This window comes from Taudactylus pleione, unplaced genomic scaffold (assembly GCF_031769625.1).
Source record: "Taudactylus pleione unplaced genomic scaffold, aTauple2 ptg000038l, whole genome shotgun sequence".
Lineage (NCBI taxonomy): Eukaryota > Metazoa > Chordata > Amphibia > Anura > Myobatrachidae > Taudactylus > Taudactylus pleione.
In genome coordinates, this window is record NW_028284440.1 from 2,762,467 (window position 1) to 2,790,296 (window position 27,830).

Here is a 27,830-nt window from a genome sequence, read left to right on the forward strand (position 1 = left end):
GGTGTGACATTTGCATTTGGAATCAGTTGCTGTCAACTCTCAATATGAGATCCAAAGAGCTGTCACTATCAGTGAAGCAAGCCATCATTAGGCTGAACAATCAAAACAAACCCATCAGAGAGATAGCAAAAACATTAGGTGTGGCCAAATCAACTGTTTGGAACATTCTTAAAAAGAAAGAATGCATCGGAGAGCTCAGCAACACCAAAAGACCCGGAAGACCACGGAAAACAACTGTGGTGGATGACAAAAGAATTATTTCCCTGGTGAAGAAAAACCCCTTCACAACAGTTGGCCAAATCAAGAACACTCTCCAGGAGGTAGATGTATATGGGTCAAAGTCAACAATCAAGAGAAAGGGTTCACCACAAGATGCAAACCATTGGTGAGCCACAAAAAACAGGAAGACCAGATTACCAGTTTGGCAAACAACATCTAAAAAAGCCATTACAGTTCTGGAACAACATCCTATTGACAGAAGAGACAAAGATCAACTTGTACCAGAGTGATGGGAAGAGAAGAGAAGGAAAGGAACTGCTCATGATCCAAAACATACCACCTCATCAGTGAAGCATGGTGGTGGTAGTGTCATGGCGTGGGCATGTATGGCTGCCAATGGAACTGGTTCCCTTGTATTTATTGATGATGTGACTGCCGATAAAAGCAGCAGAATGAATTCTGAAGTGTTTCGGGCAATATTATATGCTCATATTCAGTCAAATGCTTCAGAACTCATTGGACAGCGCTTCACAGTGCAGATGGACAATGACCCGAAGCATACTGCAAAAGCAACCAAAGAGTTTTTTAAGGCTAAAAAGTAGAATGTTATGCAATGGCCAAGTCAATCCCCTGACCTGAATCCGATTGAGCATGCATTTCACTTGATAAAGACAAAACTGAAGGGAAAATTCCCCAAGAACAAGCAGGAACTGAAGACATTTGCAGTAGAGGCCTGGCAGAGCATCACCAGGGATGAAACCCAGCGTCTGGTGATGTCTATGCGTTCCAGACTTCAGGCTGTAATTGCCTGCAAAGTATTTGCAACAAAGTATTAAAAAGTGAAAGTTAGATTTAGGATTGTCTAGTTTGTCCCATTACTTTTGGCCCCTTAAAAAGTGGGAGGCACATATATAAACCGTTGTAATTCCTACACCGTTCACCTGATTTGGATGTAATTACCCTCAAATTAAATCTGAAAGTCTGCAGTTAAATCACATCTTGTTTGTTTCATTTCAAAGCCATTGTGGAGAATAGAGGACAAAATATAAAATTCTGCTAATGTCCCAATATTTATGGACCTGACTGTGTGTGTGTGTGTGTGTGTATGTATGTATGTATGTGTGTGTATATATGTATATATATATATATATACATACATGATCCAGAACTCAAAAGGTACAAGGGAATACTGCGCTGGGTGCCCTCCACAGTGTGCCTTGGTCCAAGATGCACTGTCATAACGTTCCACAGTCGGCACTCCGGACAAATCATGCAAGAAACTGGACACAGCAGTACTAAGTTGTGTCCAGTTTCTTGAACTATTTGTCCAGAGCGGTGCCTATGGAACACTGTGTGTGTGTGTATGTATATATGTGTATGTATGTATATATATATATATATATTTATATATACATACACATACACACACACACAGTAAATATAATGAAGTGCCAAAAGTTATGGGGTAGATGTCTAATATCGGGTAGGACTCCCTCTAAACTAGCGAAGTGCAGAAAGTCAACGTGGCATCAGTTCCACAAGTGAACGGAAGACTTCTGGAGAGATATTGACCCATGCCATCTGGACAGCTTCCCACAGCTCCCTTATAGATGCAGGATCTTAGGTGTTTATGGACCTCACCGCCATGTCCCATAAATGCTCAATTCGGTTCATGTCAGGCGAACGTGGTGGAAACACCATTTGTCGGAACTCTCAAGAATGCTCCTCGCATTATCCTGCTGGAATATTCCATTGTTGTGGGGGTACATGAAATCAGTGAATGGCTGCAAATGGTCATTAAGCAATGCAATGTAGCAGTTAGCCATGGGCTCTACGGCACACCAGAGCTCTACCAGAAGCCCGAAACTACTAGAACTGGGACTCATTGGACCATGCCATATGTTGCCAGTCCTCCAGTGTCCAATTAGTGATGTCATGACCCCAGGTGAGCAATGTGCCCGGTGTCATATTGTTAACAGGGGCAGTGTCTTTTGGTGGTTGTCCATCTGCAACTTAATGTAAATGCAGCTACAAAGCCCTACCCTGGTGTACATCTGTGCGTCCTATTGTGCAGGGACTGAGACGCCCACTGTCAGCCTCCATAGGCGCTGAAATACTGATTGGTGCGTTTTTAGACAAACCATCAAAACTTGCACCAGCAACCGCTTACGACCTCAATCCTTGTGCTCAGACCCATTGTTTTTCTGCTGGTCCACTCTGTGTACACTTAAATAACTGCTGCCCCTGAACAATTTACCAGTGCAGCTGTTTTTATAATGCTCCAATGATCATTCCACATTCCAAGTACATTCCGAGCACCAACGATCATCCCACATTCCAAGTCCATCAGATTGCGTCATTTACCCATTATTTCATGAGTGATACACTTCATTAGTGCATACATTCACCTTTCCTTTCAGACATCCTACTGTATATCTGCATTATCTTCAGAACATTACAGTATTTTGTGCAACGTAGCTATTCTGCAGATAATGCTGACTTCCCATCAGCACTCATTACTGATTACTGGGGATTTACCAATTAAATTGTTGTTGGGTGGGTGGGGGTAGTTATTTTAATGGTCCACATCACTATGGCTGAGGGTTGGACTCCCAGTCTTCATCCATAGCGATGGGGTTAAATAATAATGCTCCCTTAAGATAATGTTGAAATAATAATTGTCTTCTCAATATATTCATACATAAATTTGGCCTCTGTAATATATGAATAAAATAATTTTGCCCTAATAAAATACTTAACTGTTTTTGCTCCCTTTATAAATAATAAATGCCCCACAATGAATAAATAGATTCCCCTATAATGAATAAATAATTGTATTGTGCCTATGATTAATTAGATACCTTTTCTGATTTTCTCCAGCATTTTTTTCTGTAAGTCATTATGACTTTTGAAAATCAGCAGTGGTTTAACATTTCAGCTGGGTACACATCCTACGATGGTGCAACCTAGCTATGCGGCGACTGTTGTAATGATACATCGCTTGCGCCCTACACACTGCACTATCTGAAGTACGATGGCACGATGTATCGTTCGTTACATGCTGCATGTAACAGCACCTGCATGTAACCTGCTGTGTAGGACAGCAGATGGGACAATGCAATAAACAATGGCCAGGAATGACGGATCGGGCGGACACACAAAACAATGTGTACGATTTATCGTTCTGATCTCGGTTGGAGCGATATATCATACGATACATCGTATAGTGTGTACGCAGCATTACAGAAAATGCAGTTTGGAGAGCTATACTGACAGAAAAACTTGATTCCTTGTAAATTTACTCCCTGTACTGCAACTCACATAATGAGCCAAGGCCAACGCGTGGCACGGTTGCTTCTCTGCTGGCATGATTGCTGTCCCAGCGGCATCTTCTCCTGCTTTTGGGATGCCGAGCACCCATCTTACTGCTCCCGGCCTCCTCTCCTGTGACATCATGACTTCACATGCGCTGGGGGTGGAGGTATGCCAAGTAGGTTTTTGCTCGGATTTACCACTTGTAATTCTCATTCTATTATTAAAAAGGTATTGATTATATAATTATTACTGTTTTTCAACCAGCCTCTGCAGTATTTACATAGGCATGAACACACACACATCAACCTAAAACAACCTTTTAGTTACTTCTGTGATATTATAACCTATTAGAAGACCCTGCTAATGCCTGAAACTCCACGAGGGTTGTGGCTAGAGGGTACTTAACTGGCTGCAGCACTGTTTATGCCCTGTTGTGTCCTGTAATTAATGTAATGACAGTTTATAAATTAACTTTTAGCTATATCTAGGTAGCAGTGTTCTTAACATATAGGTACCACACATGACGTATTTTTAAAAAAAGGTTGAAGGAAGCCACATAATTAATCATTATTAGAAATTATCTATTATAAAGGTCAGTGTGACCCTTTGTAACATTTTGGATATCAACAGTACAAAATTGGTTGATAATTAAACCAATCCAACATGAGTCAACAGAAAAAAAAACTTTTTTTTTTATTGTTTAACGTCAATTAAGCACATGTGCCCAAAATGTGTACCTGCCCAGGGATACAGGGCCTGATTCAGAGCCGGACACTCTGACCAGAGCGCTGGCTCTGAATCAGTGCCCTCCTACCTAACAATGGAGCGACCTCTTGGACGCTCGCATAGCTGTGGGAGACCACCCACAGCTATAGCGAGCGTCCATGATGATGGTCGCGATGGTCAAGACCATCGCAACCATTGGGCTTGCAACGGAGACCCTGCTGTAGGGTCTCGCTGCCGCAATCCCTGGAGTGATTTTGGCTCTATCAGAGCCAAAATCTCTCCCACTGACATCACTACTGATGTCAGTGGGTCCGGCTTCAGATGGTAGGCGTTCCCATGGGAACGCCTCCGTCTGGCAGCCACGCCCCTGGCACGCCCACCAAAGGGGGCGTGCTGTCAATCAACATCGACAGCACGCCCCCTTTGGTGCGAGACCCGGAGCGACGGAGAGCCCGTCGCTCGCCGGGTCTCGCGCATGCGCACGACGGAGCTCCCTCCATCGTGTGCATGCGCAGTAGGGCAACATCGATCTGCTTGCGAGCGTCCTGCGCTCGCGAGCGGGTCTGAATGACCCCCACAGTTCCCAAACCCTAATCTGTTAACAAAAGTGGGCACCTGTCCCGGGAATACAGCTCCCAAACCCTAATACGCTACCAAAAGTGGGTACCTACCCAGGGATACAGTTCCCGAACCATAATCTGCTAACAAAAGTGTGCACCTGTCCAGGGATACAGTTCCCAAACTCTAATCAGCCACCAAAAGTGTGCACCTGCCCAGGGACACAGGGCCTGATTCAGACCCGCTCGCAAGCGCTCGATTTCCGACCGCAATGACTGGTTGGCGCATGCGCATTACGACCCATACGCATGCGCAGTTGTGCGAACATCGCTCGGAGCGAACGAGCGGCCGCTTACGAGCGGCTCTGAATCAGGCCCACAGTTCCCAAACCCTAAACTTCTAACAAAAGTGTGCACCTTCCCAGGAATACAGTTCCCAAACCAAAAGTGTGCACCTGCCCAGGGATACAGTACCGCTACCAAAAGTGTGCAACTGCCCAGGAATACAGTTCCCAAACCCTAAACTGCTAACAAAAGTGTGCACCTGCCCAGGGATACAGTGCCGCTACCAAAAGTGTGCACCTGCCCAGGGATACAGTTCCCAAACCCTAATCCACTACCAAAAGTGTGCACCTGCCCAGGGATACATTACCGCTACCAAAAGTGTGCACCTGCCCAGGGATACAGTTCCCAAACCCTAATCTGCAACCAATATTGGGCACCTGCCCAGGGATACAGTTCCCACACCCTAATCCACTAACAAGTGTGCACCTGCCCAGGGATACAGTTCCCATACCCTAATCCACTAACAAGTGTGCACCTGCCCAGGGATACAGTTCCCAAACCCTAATCCGCTAACAAAAGTGAATATTCTGCCACAGTAAAGGACTTAAGGGTTCACTAACTAACATTGCATACAGGCACAATCTTCACATGGAGAAGCTGATTGTAAGACACCTTTCTGTCACCGCCCAGGAACATGCAATGCATTTTCAAGACATTACTGAGACCATCTGTTTCTCATGCACCTGAATTGCAACGCTAACTCTGTGTGAACGCTATCTGGAGGTAGGGCGCAGTGCGACATTGACTCGTGTAGAAGATAAGAATTGCTCCATTCTGGCTATTACATTAATTTCTTTTAGCTGATCTGTGCCTGCCATGACTTGGCTGTAATGCTCCAGTTGGAGACACCTGCTTTGTAAGGAAACCAGGGTAACGTTTGGTCTTTCTGACCTGCTAGCCTACTGTTCTGCCTGTGGGTCAGCTTCATTTGCCGCCTTCCCAATACCTCAACATAAACAAATCAAGAATTATTTTATTGTATAAAAACACACAACACAAAATAATAGCAGAAATGCAACAATACCACGCAGTTCACCATAATCTATCCCCTGTTTATTCATACCCACTCATACCCTCAGAACCATCCCTAACATTCTCCACATTTGAAGTTCATGTTATACGCATCTTCCAACGAGTACACCTCAGAGTAGCTGTCATCTATCATCCCCCCGGCCCTCACTCCAAGTTCCTTGACAACTTTGCTTCATGGCTCACTCACTTTCTCTTCTCAGACTTTCCCTCTATTATCCTAGGTGACTTCAATATTCCAATTGATATCCCCACAGAATCCGCTGCCTCCAAACTACTCACCCTCACTTTCTCAGTTGGCCTCTCCCAATGGACCTCCTCACCCTCCCATGCGAGTGGGCATTTGCTTAATCTGGTATTCACTCACCGTTGATATTTCTGCCTACTTCAATTCCCCATTCTCCCTCTCTGACCATCACGTTCTCTCTTTTAACCTATCCCTCTCTCCTTCCCCTCCTCTACCTCCGAAAACCCCCATCACTAAGTGTAACATTGAAGCTATCGACACTGCTTTCTTTTCTTCCCTACTTGACTCACTTCTATCCCCTATCCTCTCTTTCTCCTGTGCTGAACAAGCTGCTTCCCTATACAATGCCTCACTTACTTCTGCTCTTGACTCTGTTGCTTCGGTGATCACTACTCACCCTCCCAAATCCACACCTTAACCCTGGCATTACAAATGCACCAGATACCTGCAAAATTGTTCACGAACCGTTGAGCGACAGTGGAGAAGATCACGCTCTCAGGTAGATTTTCTCCATTTCAAATTCCTGCTGTCATCCTACATTGCTGTCCTTTTTCTCTCTAAACAGTCATATTTCAAGAATCTCATTTCCTCCCAGTCCTCAAATCCCCAGCGTCTATTTTCCAACTTCAGCTCCCTCCTCTCCCCACCCCTTCCTCGTCTCCCCTTCTTGCTCTCTGCCATTGACTTTGCTACCTATTTTACATCTAAAATTGATTCCATACGTCAGGACATCATATCCAACCAGTCCCCCAGCTCTCCACCTCCTCCTTTCCAAGATCACCCCTCCCCATCCATTTTACTGACTCTGAAATCCTTCTCCCCTGTGACTGGAGAGGAAGTTAAGACCCTTATCCAGTCCTCCCCCCCTTCCACCTCTCCCATTGACCCAATCCCCTCCCACCTTCTGTGCTGCCTCTTTCCTTCTGCCTGCTCCCATCTTGCCCACCTCCTTAATCTCTCCCTCTCTTCTGACACTGTTCCTTCTGCATTCAAGCATGCCCTTGTCTCCCCCATTCTTACAAAACCTAACCTTGATCCTAACATTCTCTCTAACTACCGACCAATCTCTCTCCTCCCTTTTGCCTCCAAACTCCTTGAGCGTATTGTTTACAACCGCCTCATCACATTTCTTTCCTCCCACTCCCTTCCTGACCCTTTTCAGTCTTGCTTCCATTCTCTCCACTCCACTGAAACTGCCCTCACAAAAGTCAGCAAGACCTCCTTGCTGCCAATTCCAAGGGCCACTACTCTCTGCTCATTCTCCTTGACCTTTCTGCTGCTTTTGACACTGTGGACCACCCTCTACTGCTGCATATCCTTCACTCCCTTGGTCTACGTGACACTGCTCTCCTGGCTGTCCTCCTACCTCTCTGACTGTTCCTTCTCTGTTTCCTCTCACGACTCCTCCCCCCCCCACAGCCTCTTACAGTTGGTGTTCCCCAAGGTTCTGTTCTTGGACCTCTCCTATTCTCTCTGTATACGTCCTCTCTAGGTAAACTCATCCGCTTTTTGACCTCCATTATTGTCTCTATGCTGATGATACTCAGATCTACCTTTCCTCACCTGATCTTTCCCCATCTCTACTGACTCGTATCTCCAACTGTCTCTCTGCTATCTCTTCCTGGATGTCCCAGCAATTTCTCAAACTTAATATGTCTCTGACTGAGCTCATCATCTTCCCACTCTCCCACATATCATCATGTCCCACTATTTCTTTATCAATAGATGGCATAACTATCTCATCTAGTCCCAAAATGCATTTTCTTGGAGTCATCCTGAACTCTTCCCTCTCCTTCAAACCACATATTCAGAACCTCTTGCAGTCCTGTCGTTTCCATCTCAAGAATATTTCCAAGATCAGACCCATTCTCACCCAGGATGCCACCAAAACCCTCATACATTCATCAGTCATCTCCAGATTGGACTACTGTAACCTCCTCCTATCTGGCCTCTCCAAATCCCATCTCTCCCTTCTCCAGTCTGTGTTCAATGCTGCTGCTCAGCTCATCTTCCTCTCCAAATGCTCTACATTTGCCTCCCCTCTCTTACAAGCCGTCCACTGGCTCCCCTTCCCTTTCAGAACCCAATTCAAGGTTCTCACACTCACTTACAAAGCCCTCACCCATTCCTTTCCCATTTACATCTTTGATCTCATCTCCCTTCACTCCTCTGTCCGCCCTCTTTGTTCACCTAATACATGCTGCCTTTCATGCCAATTGATTACTTCCTCCTACTCCCGCCTCCAAGATTTTCCCCGCGCTGCTCCCCACCTTTGGAACTCCCCCCCTCTACCCATCACTCTGCACCTCTTTAAAATCATTCAAACGAGCTCTTAAGACCCACTACTTCATGAAAGCCTTCCAGCTCTCATCCTAACTTGCTGCTACATACTCCTTCTTCCCTGTCTACCCCATCTGTGTCACTCCTGTTTGTCTGCCACTCCCTTAAAGAATGCAAGCGGGGCCCTCTACCCTCTTATGCTTCTCCCTACTGTAATTTAATTTATCTCTTACTCCCCACTAGGGCAACTAACACTTGGCTACATACTGTACATACAAACATACTGTACATATGCAATGTACAATGACTAGCACTCCCATGCTGCAACAAAGGATTACTTCGCCCGGTGCCTCTCCGTTAACAGCCACGGCTGAACGCTTCTCTCACTTGCCGGCTAATGAGTGGGCACGGCTCATGGACGTCAACAAAGTGCTCCCATCACCATGACTACAAGTAAATAACACACATTGGGCCAAATGTAATAGAGTGAAGGTTTAGAAAATGTGAGTGTTTAGCAGTAAGTTTTATCTTCGAAATGGGAAAACATCTGGATGAGATTTTAAGTCGTGAGTTTTTGAGTCTGAAAAACATGCGAGTTTGCTCTGTTGCTTTGTTCTCAGACTTTATTACATTGGCCGAGTTTAAATAGTGTGAGAAAACTCTCACATTTTCTAAACACTCACCCTATTACATTTGGCCCTGCGATTATTTTCACTTGTCCATCTACGTATACTAACATCTAACCTTAATCATATAACAAATATAATATATGTATCTATTTACTAAGCCTTGGATGGAGATAAAGTATAAATTACCAGCCTATCAGATCCTGTTATGTCGCAAGCTGAGTTTATTTAGGACAGTTAGGAGCTGGTTGGCTGGTACTTAGTAAACAGACCCCATAGTTCTTATGATTTCAGTGTGGGCAGTGTCAAGTGAATAATTAATGAAAATGCAGCACCTGATCGACACGATCAACCCCACTAAAAATAATTACTCCTATTGCAGGGCCGATGGGGGATTTTGCTAATGTGGCATGGCGCTTGCCTCCCTCCAGTTGGACCCGCATCGGGCAAGTGTGTATGCGCTTGCCATATGCTGGTTTCTGTCATCCGTGATGTCGGGCTGATGTGTATCCAGCTTAAGATAGAGCAAGTAACTGTGTTCCTGGAAAAATAATCTGATGTGTATCCAGCTTAAGACAGAGCAAGTAACTGTGTTCCTGGAAAAATAATCTTGCAATGCAAGGAGTACAAATACATAAAAAAAAGTTTTGCATGCAGGGTAAATACTGTCTGCTTTTGCATGTAGCCCACAAATGCTGTCCAGCTTTATTTTTACATTTTACACTGCAATTTGGATTTCAGTATGGACACACCCCTCCCAAATCTAAATTAGGGATGTGTGCTGGACCATTTTTGCCGGATTTGGCTCTGATTCGTCGTCTGGCTTTGGATTTGGATTTGCCAAACCTGTCGTGACTGGATTTGGATTCGTTTTTTTTTTACAAAAATTGCAAAAAAAAAGCTAAAATCACATACAGTAATTTGGGCTTTATTTTGTTCCTAGAGAATTATTAATCTCAATAACATTAATTTCCAGTAATTTATAATCAGTTTAGACCACCTCACAGCTTACAATATTGTTTTCAACAGTATTCGCCAAAGGCTGCAGTGAACTGGCTGGTTACTAAGCGACAGAGCAGCGGCACAGACACCGCAGTTTAAAGCACATCTATGAAACATTGCCACACAGCAGTGGCAGAAATGAAAGGTAGTGCAAGATGGAATTGTCCTTGGGCCCTCCCACCCACTCAGTGGAGTTCAGCCAGCAGAGTCACAGTACTGGTATAAACAGTGGGCTATGGCCCAAGGAGTCACAGTGGTTGTATACACATTGCAGTATGGCCAGCAGAGTCACAGTACTTGTTTACACAGTGGCCCACGGCCCAAGGAGTCACAGTGCTTGTATACACAGTGGGCTACAGCCTACAGAGTCACAGTACTTGTTTACATAGTGGGCTACGGCCCAAGGAGTCATGGTGCTTGCAAACACAGAGGGATAAAGCCCAAGGAGTTACAGTGCTTGTATACACAGAGGGCTACGGCCCAAGGAATCATGGTGCTTTTATACACAGAGGGCTATGGCCCAAGGAGTCACAGTGCTTTTATACAGAGGGCTAAGGCCCAAGCAGTCACAGTGCTTGAATACACAGAGGACTAAGGTCCACGGAGTCATGGTGCTTGTATACACAGAGGGCTAAGGCCCACGGAGTCGCAGTGCTTTTAATTAATAGACAGAGGGCTAAGGCCCACGGAGCCATGGTGCTTGTATACATGGAGGGCTAAGGCTCACGGAGTCACGGTGCTTGTATACACAGAGGGCTAAGGCCCACGTAGTCATGGTGCTTTTAATTTATACACAGAGGGCTAAGGCCCATAATGTCACGGTGCTTGTATACATGGAGGGCTAAGGCCCACGGAGTCATGGTGCTTTAAATTTATACACAGAGGGCTAAAGCCCAGGGAGTCACGGTGCTTGTATACACAGAGGGCTAAGGCCCACAGGGTCACGGTGCTTTTAATTTATACACAGAGGGTCCACAAAGTCACAGTGCTTGTTTACACAGAGAGCTAAGGCCCACGGAGTCACGGTGCTTGTATACACAGAGGGCTAAGGCCCACGCAGTCACTGTTATTTTAATTTATACACAGAGGGCTAAGGCCCACGGAGTCACGGTGCTTATATTCATGGAGGGCTAAACCCACAGTGTCACGGTGCTTTTAAATGTATACACAGAGGGCTAAAGCCCACAGAGTCACGGTGCTTGTATACACAGAGGGCTAAGGTCCACGGAGTCACAGTGCTTTTAATTTATACACAGAGGGCTAAGGTCCAGAAAGTCACAGTGCTTGTATACATGGAGGGCTAAGGCCCACGGAGTTACAGTGCTTGTATATACAGATGGCTTAGGCCCAAGGAGTCATGGTGCCTGTATACACAGTGGGGTACAGCACTGAAAAATAATTTTTTTTTTTACTTTCTGGAAAGTCGTTTTCACTTTAAAAAATTTTTTTTTTGTACACAGTCTTGACACTTTAATCAGCAGAGTATAGCGCAGCATACATTAGCGTGCAGTGTCCCCCTATATAGTCACTTTACCAGCACAGCTACTTGTGATTCTCTGGACACAGCCACTTAATTAGCAGAGTATAGCGCAGCATACATCAGCGTGCAGTGTGCCCCCTTACACAGTCACTTTGCCAGCACAGCCACTTGTGAGTCTCTGGACACAGCCACTTAATCAGCAGAGCATAGCGCAGCCACTTGTCCCATTCCCTGTCCAGAGCCAGTGAATAGAATATCAGCAGAGAAGTGCGCAGCGTGGAAGTGAAATGGCGCCGAGTCCCGGTATTGGCACCTTATGTAGAGGCCTCTCGCGAGAATCCGACACTCTTGCGAGGATCCGACGTCAGGAGGATGACGTTCGGCCTCGCAGTGAGATCCGAGTTGGCGGAAACACACGAGTCTCTGCTCGGGTGGACTCGGATCCCCGATGTTCGGAGCGGTCCAGATTCCACAGAATCCGAACCGCTCATCCCTAATCTAAATATCTATAAAATTTTCCCCACTTGCAGTGCAGCATGGTTTTACCAAGATGCACAGTTACTTGCTCCTTCTTACTCTATTCCCAAATCTGAATCGGGCCCTATGACAAACATTAACACGTGTTGGGCTATTACCTCCAACTTTCTGAATATTGCGTAAAGACTTAGCAGGTCATTGTCCCGCAATAATTGATTGACCTGAGTACAAGCACATTGTGACCTTAGGAAATATACAAAAGTGAAGGAGAAATGTCAGATCATCCAGTTAGTAGCAATGAAGCTGGCAATTTTACTTATCATTTCTCTTCATATTTGCACACCTCTACATAGGTAAAGAGCTACCTGGACAGTTACCACTGGCTCAACAGCTGCTCCTGAATTGCTCCTTGAACTATGATACTTTTTTCACTCACAGACAGTTGGAAAAGAGCTGGACGATCATATCTACCCATAATATACTCTGTGCTATGGAATTACATACGTAGATTACATTTAAAGTCTTTTAATAATTTATTTTTGAACATTTAATCTTTAGTAGTATTTCATATAAAATAATAATAATTTTTGTAGTGTTTATCAGATACTAGTATACTTTACTTTTTAGAGTTTATTCTGTAGCTGTGGATAGTAAAATGCAGTTTATTTATTCAAAGTGCAGGGTAAAATCAGTTTCAATGTGGAGAATTTTTATTTTATTTTCTCTTTTTAAATATCTTACTTTGTGCATTTATCTTAATTTCAGGATCCCTCTGGTTAAAGTCCAAACCATCCAGCATCATCTCCGGCAAAGAAATGAACTAGATGACTTTTGGTTACATCACCAACCCCATGTCTTTGCTCAGAAGTATACCGAGTGTTTTCCTGATCACCTCTCATTAGCGGTTGGATCTACATCAGAATATCTATTTGACTACATGAATGTAAGTATATCTCCTCCCATTGATTACTGGTTTTATATATGATAAGATACTTGTTGATTGTATTAGTTGTCAGTCCAAAGAACCAAATTGGGACATATCATTCTTTTTTTCAGTTATTCTTTTTGCAAGTTAAAAGCGCTAAGAATACCCTTTTATTGTTTCTTTAACTGTCCCCACCACATCTATTAGAAGACCAGTCTATGGATATGTTATTGAAGGAGCACTTTGTTATACTTTTATTCAATCAGTTGTTAATTTATGTTAATGCATAAAATATTTATTAAAAACTCCACGTAACAGCTGACTGCAAGTCAATTATTAATTTATTGCGTCAAGTAATGTGTAGAAGCTCAAAGAGCCCAAGGAACCTAGGGAGTATATATATGAGTGGTATCTGCCTTCTTATTCACTACATATGTTTGCTCTTATTATAAGTGTATTGTGATTCCTGACATTCTGATTGGTAAGATAGATGTGGCGGTTTTATGACGGTTTTGGTCAAGACCCCAGGAAAAAAAAATCAGAAAACAGCTGTAAAACAGACAGACATAAATCACGAGTTATAGAGCTCGAATAGTAAATTCAGTGGTTTGGTGCTTCAATTTGCCGGCAATGTCTATCCCCTCACAGCCATCAACTTTGCCACTCATTTCACCATCAGTCAAGAAATCTTCTACTACCAGACAGACTCTTTACTCTTATTCTTTCACTCTACTCAACCCACTATCTGTTCACATCCCCCCCACTCCCCTCCTCCCTCCCATTTCAGGGGACAAGGGTCCATGCTCTTCTGCCATCTTTTCCCCCTTTAACCTTTCCCATGTACACTGTGGGCCTGATTCAGAGCCGCTCGTAAGCGGCCACTCGTTCGTTCTGAGCGATGTTTGCCCAACTGCGCATGCGTACGGATCGTAATAACCATGCGCGAACCAGTCAGTGCGCCCGAAAATCGTTTGTTCGCTAAATAGCGAATGCCTGCTAATATGCGTGACAGGAGGAGGCGTATGTGGGTGGTAACAGGGGAAGGTGCTTGAAAACGGGGAGTGGAGATCCGAACGCAGGCGTGCTTAAAGGTCAAAACGGGCGTTTTATGGGTGTGCATAATTAATACAGCAGCGTCATTGACCACGTCACTGGGTTATTTTATAGTCAGAACTGCTCGCAAGATTGTGGTAGGAAAAACCAACCACAAGAATAGCGAGCAGTTCATACGCTGGTCGATGTACTCGATTAATGTAATAAATAGCAGACATGACGTAGGATGCGAGCAGCCAGGGGGCGTAGTTATCCAAAAAACGACCGCAAGTTTTGTTCGCTCGTTCAGACATAGAGGCGTGAACAGACCGCAAAGAGCGAACGGTTCATTTGAATAGCCACCCCCTTTTCCTGAACGACCGTCCGCAAATTGCGTCCGGCTCTGAATCAGGCCCTGTGTCCTCTCACTTTTCCACTCCCTCTACCCAATGCCTGACTGTACTCAATCCACATGTAAACTGGCATCTTTCCATCATCCTTACATCAAGAAACATTCCATTGATCATACTTCTCTCTCTCTAATTCATTCACTCCCTCCATTTGTTTCTAAACTACTTGAGCAACTTGTCGAGATCCCCCTCTAAGCTTTCGCTCTAGTCACTCCCTCCTTAACCCTCTCCAGTTGGGTTTCTGTCCATTTCACTCCACCAAGACTGCCCTAATTATTAAGTCACCATCAACCTTCTCTGCTGAGTCTAAGTATCAGTTATCCAGGCTCATCCTTTGGCTTCCGTCAACATTGACTCTCGTCCTGAACACCCATAACAACATTGGTGTTAGTGACACTGTTCTTTTCTTTTTTTTCACTTCCCAACTTTCCAGTGTATACCTGCACTGGGGAATAAAACACCTACTTTAGGCTCCAATACCACCACCATGCTGGTGACACGCTTACCTCTACTCCTATCTAAGTTTTCCTATATCCAGCCATACTACTTCTGTTCTCATTGTTATCCCAATGCTATTTAAAGCATAACATGTCTAAAACGTATCTAATCTTTTGCCCTCCTCCTATAGGATGGGATGCAGCAATGTGAGAAATGCGGTCAAACCTCCGAAAATGCCGCTTTTCGGGGGTTTGACCACATTTCTCCTTTGCGGTCTCCTTCATGCACGCCGGCATGCATGCAAAGAGTGGCGAGATGCATCACATCCTCAATGCGATGCATCCCGCCCAAAGTCCAAAGTATCCATTCCCCCCTCTCCCCTCTCCTGCTCACACACACATGGTTGTCACCCTTGGCTCTATCCTCTCCTTAACTCATCACATCAACTTCCACCTTTGAAAATTTCATAGATAAGTTCTCATCCACTCTCTAGCTCATCTACTGCAACAAATCTCTGTCTGGGATCCCTTTCAACCATCTCTCCCTACCATAATCCTTCATCAGTGCCTCCATGCTCTGCCAGTCTCTACACTCTCTCCTTATCCCCTATAGCAGTGGTTCCCGAACTGGGTGCCACGGGGCACTTGCAGGGGTGCCACAGGCTGGTTGTCTAGGACAAAATCAATTTATTTATAATCAACGTGAAAGGCAAAACCAGTGCTGGTGGCTGTCAATCATAAAATATGTGGACAACCAGAAGCACAACCCAATCCACACCACTTAACTGAACCTAAGCACAATTTACTGTACTTAATTTAATAATGTTTTCTGAATTTCTCAATAAGAAACTTTGATTTGACCTAAGGGTGCCATGAAAAAAAATGCTGATACTCTAGGGTAGGGATGGAGAGCCTCAGGCCCGGGGCCGTATAATGCCCCCGGAATCATTTGGTCTGGCCTGCGGAGCTTTTTTCTGCTAGCCTCATCTGGCTAGCAGGGTGCCTAGAATGGCACACTGCAGCCAGAATCTATGCAGCAGTGCCACCTGGAGCGTCCTTAGGACACTTCAGACGGTCACACCTCTGCCCTTACAGCTCCCAGTGGCATCCTCAGGATGCTCCAGGCATTGCTGTAATCACCTGCGGCTGTGGCCCCGTGTAGCATCACGTGGAGGGGGTGTGGCCTGCACCAGGCGCGTGAATAATGTTTTATATATTAAAATGGCCCTCGATAGAAAAAAGGTTTCCCACCCCTGCTCTAGTGCATCATGATTCCAGAAGTTTGGGAACCACTGGCTTATAGAATCTGATTCAAAACTCCTAACTCTCACTTACAAATCCCTCAACCAATCCTCACCACCCCAGTTCTGTATAAGGGGCACTACTGGGGGAGGGGGGTCTTTAATAGATCATGCTAGCTGTATTTATTTGCCTGCTGCATCCATGTTTTTTAGTGGTAGAAGTGTGTGTGTGTCTGTCTGTATGTCTGTGTCAGTCAGTCTGTGTGTACCCCATCATAGGCTGAGTGGTATATTTGACTGTAGTTGTCCTAAATCCTGTGTAAGCTGTTTCTATCTATCTATCTATCTATCTTTCTATCTATCTATCTATCTATATATTTATTTGTGGCTAGATGTTTTTTCATTGGTTCGGTAACCAAGGATTGGAAACACTCCTTTCAAAATCCTGTATTTGCCACTGTCTATCTGCTCTATAAAGGCCTATGGGGGGAGATGTATCATAGCTTATAAAGAGAAAAAGCAACCAATCCTTGTCTAACTGTCATTTTATAGACTGTGCTAGAAGCTGTTTGGTTGCTATGGGCAACTTTATCGACTTTTTCACTTTAGAAAGTTTGATACATCTTCCCTATAAGTGATATACTAATTAGAGATGAGTGGGTTCGGATTTCAGAGATCCGAACCCACCCGAATTTAGAAGATACGAGGCAGATCCGAGTCGGCTCGGTTTTTCCAGCCTAACTCGGATCTCAAAACGAGGCAGTGATCTGCGCCATTTTTAATTCCGCTGTGGAGAGTGAAGAGGGAGGGGGCTGTGAATGTGATCGCTGTGCTGTGCTGTTGCTGTGCATAGGGGCTGGCTACTGTTGTCACTCAGGGGCTGGCTGCTTAATGTTCATAGGAGGTGGGGCTGGCTGTTGTCCATATAGAAGCTGGCTGTTGTCCTATCCATAGGGGCTGGCTGGCTATGCTGCTGTGTTGTCCAGGGGGTGCTCTGTCCATCAGGTGTGCTCTTCACCCCCAGTGTGAATTTTTTTCTTTCTGTGTGTGTGTGCGCGCGTTAGCCACATTTATCAGCCTCATTCAGGGGTGCTTCCCCGCCCCAGTATGAAAAAAAGAAAGTATTTTATTTCTGTGTGTGTGTGCTTTAGCCACACTTATCAGCAATGTAGGTGCGCAGGGGTGCTGCCTGTGTCACTTAACAAGGGGCTGCAGCCTCCTTCAAGGGTGCTCTCCCCCCCCCCCGCTCCCAGTGTGCAAAAAAAAATAATTTTTTCTTCTGTGTGTGGCTGCGCTATAATTGCTTGGTGACACTGCTTTAAGACCACAGTGAGTATGAAGGACAGTCACATGACAGGAGAGCAGGATCCACATTCCAGTCTTGTAGCTGCCGGCAGCAGTCATGATGACGATGCAAGGCTGTCAACGTCATCTATGAAGGTCGATGCACCAGGGCTTTAAGTCAGATCATGTAAAAAAATCAACTTTTACACTGTTAAATAAAAAAAATTATCTAAAGCTAAGTCAGCTTTAGAGAAACAAAAAATTGCCAATATGCCATTCACTACACAAAATGGCAAGGAAAGGATAAGGCCTTGGCATTTATTTATGACTGGTGGTTTTATTTGTGATAATTTAAGCCCTTCTGTTGTAAAAGAGGTACAAAAAAATTAAAATTGTCTCCGAAAAGTCACAGATCCTCGAGGAAAGTGTGTCCGCGGTTGCCATGTGTGAGCCTGACCTTTCTAATACTGTACTTGAAGAGGATCCTCCTTCCACCATTTGGGGATGAGCAGCACAAGTCAACATGCTGACGTAGAAATCGGAGATGCTTCTGTGGAATTGCACCAGGAGGATGAGGAGGATATTTACGTAGTTGGCGATAACAACAAGGATGATGAGGATGTTGAAGCCAAGGATGTTTGTGTAAAAACTGTAAATCAGGAACAGTTGTTGCCCATGGTGGGAAAAATCCCATTGTTGCCATGCCTGGGCAAAGGACCAAAAAATCCACTTCTCATATGTGGAATTATTTCCACCCAAAGCCAGACAACCTTTGCCAAGCCATTTGTAACTGTTGCCATGTAAGGACTAGAGGTAAGGACCTTCTAGGAACCTCCTCCCTGTTACATCACTTGCAGCGCATTCATCAAATTGGAAAGGGTTTTTAAAATTCTGAAACTTTGGGAACAAAAAAACTAACAACAATCATTCCAGTGTCACCTAGCTGCTCCCTCCTATCTGGATCCAAGCGCCTGCAATCTCCACCATCAACACCTGCATCATCATCAACATCCTCATTCGTGATCAGAAGTAGTCCTGCATCCAATTTCATATCAGTGATTCCTCAGAAGGAACCTTGAGTGCTACGCCTGTTGCTGCTGTTGAGGGTGGATCTTCATCCCAGAAAGGGACCAAGAAGACTACTACTAGTAGTAATAAAAAAAAACAATTGACTATTAAACAGTCCTTTGATAGAGGAAGTAAGTATAACAGTTGCCACCCAGTTTTACAGCGCATCACTGACGCCATGATGGCTGTGCTAGTATTAGATGGTGAAATAATAGAAAATGAGGATGATTGTGTGCAGGAAGGGGGATGAGGGGGAAATTTGTGTCCTATCTGACGCTAATGAGGATGTTGTTTGCGTAAATCAGCCACCAGTGGCAGAAGTTCTTGCTCATGATAAAACGAAAGCCAGAAAAGCCACGTCTTGGGTGTGGAATTATTTTAATCTACATACTGACAACAGTCAGTGTGTAGTAGAGATGTGCAGTTTTGTAGTAGTATACCTTGATATATTGTAGGTCTCTCTTTAGAACCATTTCCAATAGATCTCTTCAAAGTAAGAGATCACGTAAATAGTAGTTTAGCGCTCTCCACATAAAATCTAGAAGTTAGAAGGACATTTGTGGGTTAAAGTCATTGTAAAGTCTAAAAAAAAGATATAATACCTATGGGAGAATGTTCATTTTGTAGATACTATTTATAGTCAATGTAAAGTCTATGGGAGAATGTTCATTTTGTAGATACTATTTTGCATAACAATGAGATCATTGTTAAGATCCTCTCTTATTTGTGATATATAAACTAGGGGCAATTGGTGGAGTATAGAGCATCATAATTATTTGTAATATTTACTTAATTAAATATTACTTCATTTTAGATCCTGTCAGTTTAAAAATTTTTTTACAGGTTGAGTCTCCCATATCCAAAATGCTTGGGACCAGGGGTATTTTGGATATCTGAATATTCCGTATTTTGGAATATTTGCATATCATATTGAAATGTCTTAGGAATAGGGCCCAAATCTAAACACAGAATGCATTTATGTTTCATATACACCTTATACACACTGCCTGAAAGTAATTTTATACAATATTTTCAATAATTTTGTGGCTAAAACAAAGTGTGTGTACATACATGAAATTAATTTATGCGTCATATACACCTTATACACACAGCCTATAAATTATTTTACACTTTATTTGTAATAATTTTGTGCCTTAAACAAAGTTTGTGTACATTGAACCATCAAAAAGCAAAGGTTTCATTATCTCATGCTAAAAATATTCTGTATTTCGGAATATTTGGATATGGGAGACTCAACCTGTATTACCTTGGAGTAGTGTAAGTTGTTGGTATCGAATGTGTCTATTTTGGCATAGGTTATCTTCTAGCCCTATACTAGGATGTATGCAGGGAGGTCACAGTGAGGAGCACTTTGTCTGTACTCCCATGTTCCAACTGTTAACCCTTTAACATATGGAAAGGTTCTAATCTAATTGGTTCGATACTGACATACAATATTGGAGATAGTTTACATCTTTGTCTTGTATACGGATGGTCAAATACTGAAGTTTGTCCCATTAATTGTCATTCTGGTGGATGGGGTAAAGTGCAAGTAATTCTGTTAAAAATGTTCCCCCAAACCTATATGATAAAAACAGGGGTGGAATAGTACATCACTTGGCCCTGTGGTAAATATGTTTAGAGACGTACCTCGAAGGCCATGAAGAGTGATCTGGCATTGTCATACCACTCTCATCTCTGGGCTACAAAGTAGCCTCAACCTCTGTAGTAACACCATTGGACAGGAGGCATTTTGTCATGGAATGGTCATAAGATCCCATCAAAGGCTTTCTCTACATCCATTAATAGCAATAGTGTAGAGAGGGAATAGGAGTTAGCTGTGTGGATAAGAACCACTGCTCATCACGTATTATCCCTTATGGTGGCATTGGCCACGGCCACTAGAGTTTGGGAATCGGCATGGGTAGTAGTAAATTGCGTCTCAATGCAAGTACATTTGCAGATTGCTCAATATCTCAATTTTGTAGTAAATATGTGATGTGATCACCATTATTCTTGGCTCCATGGCCTGTGGGGGAATACTCTGCATTCTAGAATTTTGTTAAAAAGAGAAAAAATGTGAGATGAAGACCTACTTGAGAACTCATTGCACCAGTTTAGAAACCCAGGGAGAAAAAAAATGCATGTTAAGATACCTATATTATTAGATGATGGATGGTGTATGGAGATATTGGGGCATTTTTAAGACGGATGTGATCAGTGGCGTCACTTACCATAATTGCACCCAGTGCAGTGGTCGGTCCGGGATCCATGCTCTCGCGTGCCGGAAGGGGGCATGGCTTCATCCCACAAAGCCACGCCCACTCATGTTTGACACTCTGGGCAGCACTCAATGGGCATGGGAGAGGCTAGAGGCTGCCCAGTAGCTGCTGTGCTGCTCTACTGAATAAGCCCGGCTCAGTGCAGCAGCAGCTGGACAGCCCACAGCCTCTTCCCTGCCTCTCACTGAGTGTGGCTGCTCATTGACACCATCCGAGGGGGTGACACCAAAATAGCAGAGCAGCTCTGTTATTTTGGTGTCACCCCCTCAGATGGTGTCACCTGGTGTGGCCCTCACCGCTCTTGTGATGCCAGTGGATGTGATAAATATTCTTCCCGTAAATTAGTAAGTGAAGAATATCTTCATGCAAATTTACTGAAATCTCTTGTCAGGAGACGGGCTCCGATAAGTGATAATGCTATGTTGAAATGCCGACCGCTGGCTTCCCAACTGTGAAATCCCGGCATGGGACTATTGAGGCCTATCATCAGTCCCATGCACTTAGCCACGGGGGGGTGGGAGGGTTAGGATTAGGGACTCCCGGTGGGACTTATGGTTAGGAACCCCACCGGATGGGTTAGGTTTAGGCTAGGGGAAGGGGAGGTTAGGGTCAGGCACCATGGGGGGGAGATTAGGTTTAGGCACCCCCACGGGAGGGTAGGTTTAGGGTACAGGGAGGGGGGTTAGGTTTAGGCACCCCTGTGGGGAGGTTAGGGTTAGGCACTAGTGGGGCAGGTTAGGCTTAGACACCCCTAAGGGAGGGTTATGGTTATGGGGGTGAAAGGAGAGGGTTAGGGGTGATTTATACTGCTTCCCCTACAGCAGGCACCTGGGGTAAAATTACGTCTCCAGCCGGTATTGCAGCATTGGATCACAGTCTAGGCTTACTCAGAATGGGCGATGGAACGCCTCAGTCGGGACCAGGAAATCTGCTTCGTAAGACTAAGATGCAGGCCATGCCTACAAAACGGGGGTGATATGCCCCTGCTTTATAGAACGGTTCCGTGGCTGACAAATATGAAATCCAAATAAATTGCCACATCTTGTCATAAAATGTGAAAAAATGGTAAGAAATATTGAACCACTGCATGTAGTATATATGAAAATAAAAATGTATGCACATTGCATAAAACAAAAAACATAAAAATTTATGGCCTTCATTGAAACTCTGTATAAGATCTGGTTGACAGAAAAAATGTTGGTATATGAATATTCAATGGAGTCCCGGCACCAAAAAGTGGGGAGTTTAGGAAGTCACAGATTGAAGAAACAAACCTGACCTGCAGGTGGGTGTAGGAAATTAATGACCATGTCCTAAAGCAAGTGTCCATACCGTTCAACAGGAGGATTCCCGGGGTAGTATATCCCTGCAGCTCGGTGCAGTCCCACTTGGGGTGATTCCTATATTCCTGTGTCCATAGAAGGTAGGGCTCATTGGGACCGGAGATGAATTGCTTCAAGTGATATTCGAAACCAGGAGTTCTGTGGTATGGTCCGGGATCTGTATAAGGTGTCCACCTAACGCACTTATCTGTTAATCACTACATCGTCAGAGGCTCAATGGCTCATTGAATATTTGCATGGTATAAGTACCCAACCTGCATAATTTCCATTACATCCAGTTTATGGGGGGAGTGTTTAATACATATAAGAAGTGAACATACAACCATTATGTGCAGATTGTCGGTTGAATTAGTGCAGACAGAACATATGTTCTAATTAAGCTTCTATAATTCTATCTTAGAAAGTATTTACAAAGATACTTAAAACCTTTCCGATTTCTTATTTATGCTCATTTTACTGAGCGTGTTCGCAACATGCTTCCAGGTTGCCCGAGGGACTCGTGACGTGTACGTCACATGGGGGGATAATCTGCTATATCACGTGGTCTCGGCAAAAAAAGTTGCTGAGATCCTATGGCTTAAATAATTTTTTGTGTCATGTGATCAATAAGTCACTTGTCTGTTGTGTTTTAGAGCGCTCGTTACAACTATTCTAATTGTGTTCTTTATTATGTCGCTAGAGATATTGAGTGGCTAGTTCTTCCATCATGTGATCTATATTAGTGTTCCATAGTCATGGTGTTTATATAAACAGAGCACATTGTTGATCTTTATCAAATCGGAAAAGTTTTTTAACTTAGAAAAATTTGATAAAATAAGATAAAAAAATCACATTTGTCTTATATTATGTGATATTTCAAAAGTAAAAATCCAATGTGTATTGATTACTGTGCCAGGTCCTGAGATACATAAAATCAAATCCACAGTTTTAATATAAATCTATAGGTCTGCTTTCTAATATAAACACTTGAGGCTTGTTTAATAAATTACTGGTTTATTCAGTAGATCAAATACTTTATATAGAATAATAAAAATAATATAAAAGACAAATCATTACATAACAACAAAGTGACATACACAAATAAAACTGAAAGATAGGTTTCTAAATTGTATCGTGATTCCTAGCCACACAGATAGTTAACTAATATGTTGCAATAAAAGAGCAACTAAATTCATGAAATTGATTCTTTTAGATCCGATTGTTTGATCTCAAGATAGAGTGTGAATCTACTATTCAATAAAGTCACTGATTTAGTGCATTGTACATATATAAAAAAGCACTGAGTAAATACACTGCTGTAAACTGTCGATATAACCGATCTATACTGTTGGATTATATCTACTGTCGGCTTATACCTCTATTAAGATACTACAAAGTATACTTTAGCGTGGCCACACCAAACAGAGGACCGACAGCTGAGATCTAGAGAAGGATACCCGGACACTTACCCTAAAGGTCAGGGCCGGATTAATAATGGGGCGGGTGGAGCTGCAGCTCCAAGCCCACTATGGAAATAGGCCCACAGGATCCACTGCAGACAGTACTGACAGGGAAAATAAAAATCCCTGTAAACACTGTCTGCACTGCACTGAATCCTGACAACATGACTGTCTGTATTGCAGACAGTGAACTAGGAGGATACGAATCCCGGACCATTCACACCCTCCCCCCCCTGCCATCCAAAGCCGTGCCCCCGGACAGACAAGCTCCACCCCTGGCTTTCCAAATATCCTCTCTGTGCAGTTCAAACCTCCACCCCCATGCTCCCGAAGTTCCGCCCCCAGGTCCGCTTAACCAACCCTGCCTGGGTCACCCACCATAGTTGTGTCCCCCAGGTGACCAGAAGCTTGGGTCCCGACTCCCCGGGTCATCTAAAGCTCCCCCGCCTTCCTCTGTAACTGGGCTGATACAGCTGGCCCTGGAAATTATGAGGCTGAGGTGGAGCGCAGAGGCTGAGCTGCCTTGCACAGGAGGGAAGGCACCTGTCACCAGCTGAAAAACAGCATGCATAACCAGGTCAGTGTAATGCCTGCCACTTATGTATGTGTTTATCTATGTGTGTATATGTGTATGTATATATATATGTATGTATATAGTGTGTATGTGTTTATCTACTGTATGTGTATATGTGTGTATGTATGTTTATCTATGTGTGTGTGTATGTATATACAAGTGTATGTGTGTCTGTATATATATATATATATATATATAGAGTGTATATGTATGTACATAGTGTGTTTATATGTGTTTGTGTATATGTGTGTGTATATATATATGTATGTATATAGTGTGTGTGTGTATATATTATATGTATACTTTGTGAACCTTGAAAAATAACCTGGAGGCTCTGAAACATTGGTTTCTATGCTAATGTAGATTGTCTTGTGCACACAGTATGGGGGGAGTTGGGAGTGAATGATGGGGGAGGTAGGAGGGCGCAGGGCTGTGCTGTATTATAGATATAGGGCCTGATTGATGGTCAGATGCAGATGAGGGATACCACGCAGTTTTCCAATTGCTGGAAAACTGCGCGTGTGCAGAACAGATTCTGCAATATCGCTGTCAGATCCTCCAAGCCGCAGCATGATTGACATGCTGTGGTGTTTGGGTGGATGGAGCGTGGGCATGCCTGGGCACCGTTGCCGGAAATGGAGACGGGTCACCCGCTTTCCGGGAGCACCGAGGCCTTCTGCTCCACGGGAGATTTCTGTCCGCCCTGAGCTCCCCTTAGGACACCTGCATTACGCATATTTTCTGGCCTCACAGGCTGCCAGGCTGAATAAGCTGGAGCTTACTTAGTCTGGCCAGTGCTGCCACCATCGAGACCGAAAGTCGCGATGGGGATCCGAGGCAGCATCTACAGACACTGCACTCGGATTGCTCATGCTGTCAGGAGGCGTCTGCTTCCTATAGATGCCTCCTGCAGTATATATATATATATATATTTGCTATACAGTATTGCACAGCCACTTCCTTGCAGCTGCCCAATACCGTCTGACCATGATCAGGCCCATACATCTGCCAGCAGCTTGCTATCTCATTTATCCCATTTCAGGGGCCATAATCGGTGGGTGTGATGTCCCCTGTATTTTGTGGTGGTCTTTGGAGTTCTCTGTATTATATGGCACTATTTGCAGTGTTCTTTGTAGTGTATGGTGGCCACTTGGATGCTTATTGTATTATACTGTATGGTGGGCACTGATGGTCTATATGATGGTCAGTATTATTGGCACTCACTACTCTTTACATGGCAGTCACTTAATGCTCTCTGTATTATATGGCACACACTGCAGTGCTCTCTGTATTATACGGCACTCACTGCGATGCTCTCTGTATTATAGGACACTCACTGCGATGTTCTCTGTGTTATACGGCACTCACTGTGATGCTCTCTGTATTATACGGCAGTCACTGCGATGCTCTCTGTATTATACGGCACTCACTGCGATGCTGTCTGTATTATACGGCACTCACTGCAATGCTCTCTGTATTATACGGCACTCACTGCGATGTTCTCTGTAGTCACTGCGATGCTCTCTGTGTTATACGGCACTCACTGCGATGCTGTCTGTATTATACGGCACTCACTGCGATGCTCTCTGTATTATACGGCACTCACTGCGATGTTCTCTGTATTATACGGCACTCACTGCGATGCTCTCTGTATTATAGGGCACTCACTGCGATGCTCTCTGTATTATAGGGCACTCACTGCGATGCTCTCTGTATTATAGGGCACTCACTGCGATGCTCTCTGTATTATAAGGCAGTCACTGCGATGCTCTCTGTGTTATACGGCAGTCACTGCGATGCTCTCTGTATTATACGGCACACACTGCGATGCTCTCTGTATTATACAGCACTCACTGCGATGCTCTCTGTATTATACGGCAGTCACTGCGATGCTCTCTGTGTTATACGGCACTCACTGCGATGCTGTCTGTATTATACGGCACTCACTGCGATGCTCTCTGTATTATACGGCACTCACTGCGATGTTCTCTGTGTTATACGTCACTCACTGCGATGCTCTCTGTGTTATACGGCACTCATTGCGATGCTCTCTGTATTATACGGCACTCACTGCGATGATCTCTGTATTATATGGCACTCACTGCGATGCTCTCTGTATTATACGGCACTCACTGTGATGCTCTCTGTATTATACGGCACTCACTGTGATGCTCTCTGTATTATACGGCACTCATTGCGATGCTCTCTGTATTATATGGCACTCACTGCGATGTTCTCTGTATTGTATGGCAAGCCCTCTGTAATATAAGGCAGTATATTGCACTCTATATTATATGGAAGTCCCTGTGATGCTCTCTGAGATATATATATATATATATATAATTTTTTTTTCTCTCTCTCTCTCTACTAATAAAATAGATTACATAACTGGTACTGCATGATAGAAAGTTTGCATTCTACAACCCCTTCCGGGGGGAGATATTTTTATGGACCACCACATCACCATTATTTTGACTGCGTCTGTAACAAGGTAAGAACCACAAATCTACCAAGTTGTTACCTTGCTACAGGCGCGGTAAAAGTTAGCCATTGCTGCCATGGTCCAGCATTGCCATTATTTTTTTTTAAACAACAGCAGCAAAAAAGACAGTTCATTTATTACTTTACTGCAGTGGTTAGGGATGTGGGATGGACACTTATAGAAATATGCCAAAATCAGTGAACAATTTTGGATTTTTTTCTTATCTTATTAATGTAAAGGAAAGGCAAACCATACAGTTCTCACTCACAATTTATTTTCTTGTTATAGCTCCACTATAAAGTGGTTGAAGGTAGATGTCACATATGCCCTCCATGGAGATAGCCACACATTCTGTGTAGACCACAGCTATACACTAAGCATGCCCCCACACAGGGGCGTTTTAAGAGAGAAGGGGGTCCGTGTGCAGCCTCTGTTTGGGCCCCCTCCTCTCTGACAGCGGCTCAGCGGCACTGATCACTGTAGATCCTGGCTTCATGCCAGAATCTACAGCACATGTGCGAGTCTCCGGGGAAATGGTGCCTGCGCCTACTTTCCCGGGGACATCTTTTCTGTGCATGTGCGGATCACTGGGAAAATGGCCGTTGCTCATTTTCCCAGTGAGTTTGTGCTGCTCTACAGCGCCGGTCTGGTGTTGTGGAGCAGCACTTCGGGAATCGGCGGAGAGGTAAGTATAATTATCTATGGGTGCAGGGTGTGCGGTGTGGGCCCCCCCTGGCCCCGGGGGAGCGTGTGCCCTGAACACCCTGCACCCATTATAGATACGCCCCTGCCCACACATCACTAGTCACATCACAACAGCGCTTATCAAACTCCCCTGCGGTGACACACAATAGGCCCTTCATACGTTTCAGCTCCAGGCTCATGTGGACCTTAATCTGGCACTGCTAAAGGTAACCTTGCTTATACAGGTGCACGACTGAGACACTAGAGTGCACAGAACAGCAGTTTACAGCAGTGTATTTACTCAGTGCTTTTTTATGTATGTACAA

The 27,830-nt window shown here is 44.2% G+C and overlaps 1 protein-coding gene across 1 annotated transcript in view; it reads left to right on the forward strand.

Annotated features, from left to right (window-relative positions):
* The first annotated feature begins 12,600 nt into the window (after positions 1–12,600).
* LOC148538650 (cathepsin E-like) overlaps positions 12,601–27,830 on the forward strand; it is a 46,751-nt gene continuing 31,521 nt past the window's right edge. Inside the window, exons 1-2 of the mRNA XM_088452464.1 lie at positions 12,601–12,656; positions 13,069–13,246. Of these exons, the coding sequence (XP_088308590.1) occupies positions 12,601–12,656; positions 13,069–13,246 (234 nt within the window). The remainder of the gene's footprint in view (positions 12,657–13,068; positions 13,247–27,830) is intronic.